This window comes from Haliotis asinina, chromosome 3 (genome assembly GCF_037392515.1).
Source record: "Haliotis asinina isolate JCU_RB_2024 chromosome 3, JCU_Hal_asi_v2, whole genome shotgun sequence".
Lineage (NCBI taxonomy): Eukaryota > Metazoa > Mollusca > Gastropoda > Lepetellida > Haliotidae > Haliotis > Haliotis asinina.
Window position 1 is genome coordinate 87,665,346 of NC_090282.1, and position 10,024 is coordinate 87,675,369.

The following is a 10,024-nucleotide window of genomic DNA, read 5'->3' on the forward strand; positions in this document are numbered from 1 at the left end:
CAGAGATTAATCAGCCTTCCCTAAGTTACTTGCACTATTGTATTCAGTTCATGCATGGTGTGGGATGAGTTGTAGTTGGTCTTACATTCTTGTATGAACTTGGTAGTCACATTCATCTTTCATGATTATCATCTTTAGGGAAGAGAATTGTTTGATATAGTAAGATGTATTGTCTGATATGGGATAACAGTTTGACATTGTGTGATATGTGATAGTTGCTTGATGTTGTTTGTTGTATATGTGGTGGTGTGTGATCCTGTGCATACAGTGGGTTGGTTATTGGGGATTGGGGCCATGTTTGGCAGCTTGACTCCTGTGAGTTCAGTCCTGCCCCATGAAGAAGAACAAGTGATGCATGTGGTCTCACCTTGTTCAAAACTGCCTCTGTTCCTCCAACAGAAAATGGGTAGCCAGTGTGACTATAACCATCTAGCACATGAGAGGCAGTTTGGGTTATCCAGATTAGTACTGAACTGCATGCTGTCAGTATGGGTTTAGTACAGCAATATAAATGTACTAGTTATCATGATAATTATTAATTCTGCTTCTCAGAGCTGTTTACGACTGTGGCGATGAAGAGGCCCGGTCCTCCATGCATCTGGCCAGTTCCTATGCTGGAATTGGTTTTGGCAACGGAGGAGTGCATCTATGGTAAGTTGGAGAGTTCACTAACAATTTGAACATGCAATCTGAGTCTACCTAGCTGCAATCTGAGCATACATAGGTGCAATTTGTGTCCATTTGGCTGCAATCTGTGACACATGTCTATCTGGCTGCCATCTGAGTCTACCTACCTGCAATCTGAGTCCACCTAGCCGAACTCTTAGTCTATATAACTGTAATATGAGTCTGCCTAGCTGCAATCTGTGTCTATCTAGCTGCAATCTGTGTCTGTCTAGCTGCAATCTGTGTCTATCTAGCTGCAATCTGTGACACATGTCTGTGAAGTTGGAATCTGTGACACATGTCTAAATAGAGGCAATTTGTGTCTATTTGGCTGCAATCCTTGACACATGTCTATCTGACTGCAATCTGAGTCTACCTAGCTGCAATTTGAGTCTACACAGCTGCAATAAGAGTTTATATAACTGTAATATGAGTCTGCCTAGCTGCAATCTATGTGTATCCAGCTGCAATCTGTGACACATGTCTACATGATTGCAATATGAGTCTACCTAGCTCCAGTCTGTGTCTACCTAACTGCAATCTGTATCTACCTAACTTCAATCTGTGATACATGTCTATGTAGCTGCAATCTATGACACATCTATGTAGCTGCAATCTGTGACACATGTCAATCTAGCTGCAATCTGTGACACATGTCTGTGAACTTGGAATCTGTGACACATGTCTATCTAGCTCCAGTCTGTGTCAACCTAACTGCAATCTGTATCCACCTAACTGCAATCTGTGACACATATCCATGTAGCTGCAATCTATGACACATGTCTATATAGGTGTATCTGAGACACATGTCTGTGTAGCTGCAATCTGTGACACATATCTATGTAGGTGCAATATGTGACACATATCTATGTAGGTGCAATCTGTGACACATGTCTGTGTAGCTGCAATCTGTGACACATGTCTATAGTTGCAATCTGTGACACATTTCTATGTAGCTGTAATCTGTGACATATCTATGTAGGTGCAATCTGTGATACTTGTCTGCCTAGCTGCAATTTGTGACACATCTGTGACTAAGTTGTCTCCCTTGTGTTGCAGCCATGGCATGTGCTACCCGATCTCCAGCCAGGGGAAGAAATTTAAGTCCAAAGGCTACAGTCAGGACTATGCTCTCATTGTAAGTGATGCAAGTATGCTCTGCTTGTAGGTTGTGTACTATGCTCTGATTATCCCCCACAACGCATTTTGTTTCCTTTCATTGGTGTGTCTGTGCAACAGTTCATCCGTGCACATTTGATTTTCTGGAGCATAACTTTCAAACCATCCAGTATTTCTTCACCAAACTTACCGCATAGGTAGATCTGGTGGTGTACTGGTGCCTTTTCATAGTTTTGGATATCTGAATAAAATACTTTTTGGCATTTCCATGGCAACAAGATTGAAAATTGGTGGTAGTACTCTTTTCTGGAGCAGAACTCTGAAACCATTCAATGTTTCTTGACTAAAATTGGTATATAGATAGATCTGGTGGTGTACTTGTACCTTTTGGTAGTTTTGGATTTCTGAATGAAATGGGTTTTTTTATTTCCATGGCAACAATTTTGACTTAGACTGATATATGTGATAGTACTCTCTTTTGGAGCAGGGCTCCGTTCAATGAGTCTTTTCCAAACTTAAAGCATTGATAGATCTGGTGGTGAACTGGTGCCTTTAGGTAGTTTTGGTATTCTGAATAAAATATTTTTGGCATTTCCATGGCAACAAGTTGGACAGACAGAAATTGATGGTAGTCCTCTTTTCCAAAGCAAGACTTAAAAGCTGTTCTGTTTCATGTCCAAATTTCATATATAGGTAGGTCTAGTGGTGAACTGGTGTCCTCTGCTTCCTCTTTGCTACATACACACCAAAACATTTGACATAATAATAACTCATAGACATATTCAGGAACAATATCTGGCCATTGCAAGGGACTTTACTGTTGTTCTCTGTTTGTACCAAGCTTTGAACAAAATTGTTTTTGTGTTGGACTTTGTTTGACATGATGTCTTGACTTGAGTTTATTTTTGTCAGCCCCATGGCCTTTCAGTCACCATCACAGCACCTGCTGTGTTTGAGTTTACGGCTCCAGCGTGCCCCGAGCGGCACATCAAGGCTGCCGAATGTCTGGGTGAGCTCAGTGTTATACACTTTTTACATAAATCCTTTGCATAGTCATCTGTGATATGCGTGTTGATGTTGTGGTCTGCTGTACAGGTGTTGATGTTGTAGTATGTGATGTTATTGTCTGTGATGTTGTAGGTGTTGATGTTGTAGTCTGCTGTAGGGACGTTGATGTTTGTAGTATGTGATGTTATTGTCTGTGATGTTGTAGGTGTTGATGTCGTAGTTTGTCGTTGGTGGTGTTGACGTTATTGTCTGTGATGTTGTAGGTGTTGATGTTGTAGTCTGCTGTAGGGACGTTGATGTTTGTAGTATGTGATATTATTGTCTGTGATGTTGTAGGTGTTGATGTTCGCAATGTTAAACGTGGGGATGCTGGCCGGGTGCTGTCAGACAGATTGAGGGAAATAATGAATGACTTGGAAACCCCAAATGGACTAGCGGATCTTGGTTTCCAGTCTCAGGATGTTCCAAGCCTTGTAAAGGGCACGATGCCACAGGTAAATAGACACATACAGACAGCCACTGCGCTATGCCACAGGTGAGAGACACATACAGTCACAGCACCATGCCACACTTAGATAGATACATACAGACAGTCACAGCACCATGCCACAGGTAAATAGACACATACATACAGACAGTCACAGCACCATGCCACAGGTGAGAGACACATACAGTCACAGCACCATGCCACAGGTAAATAGACACATACATACAGTCACAGCACCATGCCACAGGTAAATAGACACATACATACAGATAGTCACAGCACGATGCCACAGGTGAGAGACACATACAGTCACAGCACCGTGCCACACTTAGATAGATACATACAGACAGTCACAGCACCTTGCCACAGGTAAATAGACACATACATACAGACAGTCACAGCACCATGCCACAGGTGAGAGACACATACAGTCACAGCACCATGCCACACTTAGATAGATACATACAGACAGTCACAGCACCATGCCACAGGTAAATAGACACATACATACAGACAGTCACAGCACCATGCCACAGGTGAGAGACACATAGAGTCACAGCACCATGCCACACTTAGATAGATACATACAGACAGTCACAGCACCATGCCACAGGTAAATAGACACATACATACAGACAGTCACAGCACCATGCCACAAGTGAGAGACATACATACAGACAGTCACAGCACCATGCCACAGGTGAGAGACACATACAGTCACAGCACCATGCCACAGGTAAATAGATACATACAGACAGTCACAGCACCATGCCACAGGTAAATAGACACATACATACAGTCACAGCACCATGCCACAGGTAAATAGACACATACATACAGATAGTCACAGCACGATGCCACAGGTGAGAGACACATACAGTCACAGCACCGTGCCACACTTAGATAGATACATACAGACAGTCACAGCACCTTGCCACAGGTAAATAGACACATACATACAGACAGTCACAGCACCATGCCACAGGTGAGAGACACATACAGTCACAGCACCATGCCACACTTAGATAGATACATACAGACAGTCACAGCACCATGCCACAGGTAAATAGACACATACATACAGACAGTCACAGCACCATGCCACAGGTGAGAGACACATAGAGTCACAGCACCATGCCACACTTAGATAGATACATACAGACAGTCACAGCACCATGCCACAGGTAAATAGACACATACATACAGACAGTCACAGCACCATGCCACAAGTGAGAGACATACATACAGACAGTCACAGCACCATGCCACAGGTGAGAGACACATACAGTCACAGCACCATGCCACAGGTAAATAGATACATACAGACAGTCACAGCACCATGCCACAGGTAAATAGATACATACAGACAGTCATGGCACCATGCCACAGTTTGATTGTAGGTACCACTAATTGTACATGTCGATCCTATTTTCTACATTAGTGCCTAAACATATGCCTTATGGTTCTGATAACAGCAATCAAAAAATTTAGTTGCATAGTCAAGGATTCTATTTTCTTCATATGCTCTTTACCCAATATGTGGGTTGTCAGAAATAATACTGCAAGACATATTGTTTGAAAAGTGTATTGCGATATACCAGTAATACCATACAGACCTAGTACATATATAGTCGTGGCACCGTGTTACTGTCAGGTCCATTCATAGTTAGGGCACCTTGCCACAGTTGGGTACATAATTCATCTGGGCACCATGTCACCGTAGGGTACATATGTAGTTGTGGCACTATGTTACAGTTGGGTACATGCGTAGTTGGAGCACCATGTTACAGTCAGGAACATTCATTGTCAGAACATTATGTTACATTCGGGAACATATACAGTCGGAGCACCATGTTACAGTCGAGAACATACATAGTCAGAGCACCATGTTACAGTCAGGAACATACACAATCAGAACACCATGTTACAGTCGGGAACGTACACAGTCAGAGCACCATGTTACACTTGGGAACATATGTAGTCAGAGCATCATGTTAGAGTTGGGAATATTCATTGATGGAGCACCATGTTACAGTCGCGGGAACATTCATTGGTGGAGCACCATGTTACAGTCGGGAACATTCATTGTCAGAGCACCATGTTACAGTCGGGAAGATGTACAGTCGAAGCAGCATATTACAGTTGGGAACATTCATTGGTGGAGCACCATGTTACAGTCAGGAACATACATAGTTGGGGCACTATGTTACAGTCGGATCATACATAATCAGAACACCATGTTATACTCGGGAACTTACACAGTTGGAGCACCATGTTACAGTCGTGGGAACATTCATTGGTGGAGCACCATGTTACAGTCGGGAACATGTACAGTCAGAGCCCCATGTTACAGTTGGGAGCATTCATAGTCAAAGCACCATGTTACAGTCGTGAACATACATAGTTGGAGTACCATGTTACACCTGGAACATATACTGTGGGAGCACCATATTACAGTCAGGAACATATATAATCAGAACACCATCTTACACTCGGGAACATAGACAGTTGGAGCACCATATTACAGTCAGGAACATATATAATCAGAACACCATCTTACACTCGGGAACATAGACAGTTGGAGCACCATATTACAGTCAGGAACATATATAATCAGAACACCATCTTACACTCGGGAACATAGACAGTTGGAGCAACATATTACAGTCAGGAACATATATAATCAGAACACCATCTTACACTCGGGAACATAGACAGTTGGAGCACCATATTACAGTCAGGAACATATATAATCAGAACACCAACTTACACTCGGGAACATAGACAGTTGGAGCACCATATTACAGTCAGGAACATATATAATCAGAACACCATCTTACACTCGGGAACATAGACAGTTGGAGCACCATATTACAGTCAGGAACATATATAATCAGAACACCATCTTACACTCGGGAACATAGACAGTTGGAGCACCATATTACAGTCAGGAACATATATAATCAGAACACCATCTTACACTCGGGAACATAGACAGTTGGAGCACCATATTACAGTCAGGAACATATATAATCAGAACACCATCTTACACTCGGGAACATAGACAGTTGGAGCACCATATTACAGTCAGGAACATATATAATCAGAACACCAACTTACACTCGGGAACATAGACAGTTGGAGCACCATATTACAGTCAGGAACATATATAATCAGAACACCATCTTACACTCGGGAACATAGACAGTTGGAGCACCATATTACAGTCAGGAACATATATAATCAGAACACCATCTTACACTCGGGAACATAGACAGTTGGAGCACCATGTTACTGTCAGGAACATACATAGTCGGAGCACCATGTTACAGTCGGAAACATACATAGTTGGAGCACCATGTTACAGTCGGAAACATACATAGTTGGAGCACCATGTTAAAGTCAGGTCCATAGAGAGTCAGAGCACCATGCCATACATAGGTACATACACAGTCAGGACACCATGCCACAGGTGGGTACATACACACAGGGCACTAAAGGTGATATTATTTTGATTTAGGTGACCTTTCTGTGACTTGTGTGTGATTTGCTGATACAGCAGTTTTAAACCTCACACCAGTGATCGGCATCTGTCGAGCAAGCAGCTCAGAGCAAATACTTTCATGTGATTCTAAATGTTTCATGTTTCAGCACCGAGTAACAAAGCTTTGCCCAAGACCCTTTCAAGAGGAGGACATCGCAACATTGTTGGAGAAATCAATGAGAGTGTTCTAGGTGTTGCTCAGTGCTTATATTCTGTCAGGACAGATCAATTGATTAACATTAAACAAATCATATCCTAGCTCCATGACGGATATGAAGATTTCAACCTTTTGACCAGAGAACTTGGCTCAATATGACATTTTGTCAACTTACAAGCCTCCAATGATGTCACTCTGTTGTCTGGTTCTCAGGCTCCAACAGAAAATGCCAGGAATTTTCTACACAATTTCTTGCAGCCCAAGGTTTTCTGAGGAACAGCCCTTGACTTTGATTTAGTTTATTTGGTTTGAAGATGAATATTTTTTTCCTCACAAGATGAGTGGTTTGGGCAGCACACATGTATTGTGTGTGCAAGGCAAGATATCGGCTGACAGTCACATCCCCATTGTTTTCAACAGTAAATACCAAAGAGAAGAATAATATCTAAAGTATATCTGCAATGGGATCATTAGTTGGATTAAAACCTACTCTTCATTTATGATCCTGCACATGAAGAGACTATTTTTATTCTACATTGATATGCAGAGACAGTGGTTGTGGCGATATGTTGACCTCATTTTGTGGTCAAGAATTACTTATCTGGCAGCCAGTATGAGCTGGCATATCCTGCGACTGAGTACTGTTTACTGAAGATGATATACATTTCCCATCATCTGAAGCAGGGCCTCTGTAGTATTGAGGTGCCTCTTTAAAAGTGTCTGTTGCGTTATTTCATTCAAGTCTACCAGTTGTTACAGACATGTGCAATAAACTCCTGTTTCTCCAAGCAATATTTTGCATGACTGGTTGACCTTGTAGGTCAATCCCAAACAGAATGAAGTGGCTATTGAACAGGCTTTTGTACCCAAGATTGTAATGAATCTTGATCGTGTCATTTCTGGTGACCTCAGTATATGTCATTGTGTTATAAACTACTCCTTTCTATAAGTGAAAGACATGTGTAGATTGTGTGTTTGTCCTCATCCTCAATATCCCCAGGGCATGATAAATCTTTGCTAGACCCAGGACACATCTACGACTCATCCTGATAATTGTATTACGTCCCTTAGCTGGCTTTTTATCCAATCAGGTGTCTAATCAGAACCGATCAGAACTCATTTTCACATTTTAAAGTATTGAACCAATTAAACATAACATGACAACACAAATCATGCAGAGGAACTGTGGTAGAAGGAGTTCCTGCATATATTTTTTAAAGCTTTGGACCTGACCATTTGTCTGTATAATTTCCCCCAAATCTGAGTCACAGTGCAAAACAAACCTTCACAGCTGCAACCACTACTTTCATTGACACTCGCAAGCTCAGGTGTAACAGCAGCTTCACTGATTGGCTACTGTAAGAATGTGGACCTAGCAAAGGGAGGTAATAAAATCAGCAGGCAAAGCCGTTGATGCATCAAGGGTATAATGGCAATTTAGCGGAACATATACCCTGGAGATATCGAGGATGGTTTGTCCTGAGAACCGGAACAACCTGTGGGAGAACATCAGTTATAGGAAAGCTCTGCAGGCTCCACTATATGTTGCTGCCTTATGTTACCGTGTCATAAACTGTGTCTGCATATACCTTTGTCATGTTGATTTTTGAATGATTGTTATTGAATCATTTTCATATAAACAGGAACTGGATCATATTTGTTTGCCTTTTTGTCAGTCTTAAGAACGACCCTCAGAATTATTCTTTCTTCCCATTCCCCCACCCCTAACCCCTTTATGGAAAGAGCAAATATCGCTGCATGGATTCATTGAGTTAGGAAGACAACAGTTTCACAATGCCTCTTGTAAACGGATTGCATGGTAAAGTTTTAGTGTTACACCAGTTACTGGAAGTCACTCTGCGAAAAGGTACACCGCCACACTTGGCAAGGCCGTCATGTTCACAAGCCTGTCATGTATTAAGCAGAAGTTTAATATCAACACAGAAGTGTTATTTTCAATAGCCCAAAGGCTCCCAAGTAGTGCTTCATGGTATCAGAGATATTGCTGATATAAGTGATTTTGTACCGTTATTGTGAGGTAAACTCGAACTTTCATTCATCGACAGTGGCAAAAGACGAAACAAGATGGCGGAAGGGAAAAATCAACCGCAACAGCCTTCCGTGAATCGCTTCTATGGAGGAAAAAGGTCCAAGTGTGAATTGGAGTTGTGACGACAGTTTGTATCATCGTTATAAATTGTGGAAACAGAAGTGTGAAATTTTCTTTACAGGCACATTAGTTGACATGAACGAAGGTATGAAATGTAAATATCTCTCATACTGGTGTGGTGATCAGGGTCTTCAACTGTTCAATAGTTGAGGCTTAACAGACCATAACTCGAATACTGTGCAAACGTATTGGGATAATTTTGAGGCATTCTGTAAGCCACAATCAAATGGACTGATGTCAGCATTAAATTTGTATTATTGTAAAGAAGGTTCACATACAATTTATCACAAGATGGACAAGCTTGGTCCTTGAAGCTGGATTTCTTGCTGAATGCCATGATAGGTTTATTTAAGATCATCTTGTCTTAGGAGTGAACCAGCTCATGCTTAGAAAAAAAGGCGAGGGAATTGCCTAAAAACTGACGAATCGGCCTGTAACCAGTTACAGTTCATGGATGAAACTGCTAGCGTAAATACACTAGGAACCAGGAGAAAACTCAAGAAATACCAAGAAAAATGAACAGAAACAAAATGTGTGCAAAAGATGTTTGACAGGTTCTCATCCATATGAACATTGCCCTGCAAAACAGACTGAGTGTTACTTTTGTAAGAGAAAGGGACACTACTCAAAAGCATGTTTATTGAAGAAAAACAACAAGAAAATAAACGATCTTGACATTCAAGATGCCGGGGAGTTAGGAACTGAAGAATCCTTATTCCTAGGAACAGTTACTACAAATGTAGCAATAGGTACTGTATGTGCAGACAAAGAGAAGTCACAGTTAATGATCAAGTTATTGTGTGCGAAATCATGGGAACAAAGTGGTGTGCTCTGTAAGGTGAGTCAGCGGCTCAGACCAACATCAGACCGGTT

The 10,024-nt window shown here is 41.7% G+C and overlaps 1 protein-coding gene across 1 annotated transcript in view; it reads left to right on the forward strand.

The window, feature by feature from the left end:
* The window catches only part of LOC137278698 (hydroxyacid-oxoacid transhydrogenase, mitochondrial-like), a 31,677-nt gene extending 23,040 nt beyond the window's left edge, over positions 1-8,637 (forward strand). The window contains exons 10-14 of the mRNA XM_067811212.1: positions 553-651; positions 1,726-1,804; positions 2,698-2,794; positions 3,130-3,287; positions 6,932-8,637. Of these exons, the coding sequence (XP_067667313.1) occupies positions 553-651; positions 1,726-1,804; positions 2,698-2,794; positions 3,130-3,287; positions 6,932-7,015 (517 nt within the window). The 3' untranslated portion in view covers positions 7,016-8,637. The remainder of the gene's footprint in view (positions 1-552; positions 652-1,725; positions 1,805-2,697; positions 2,795-3,129; positions 3,288-6,931) is intronic.
* The last annotated feature ends 1,387 nt before the right edge of the window (positions 8,638-10,024 follow it).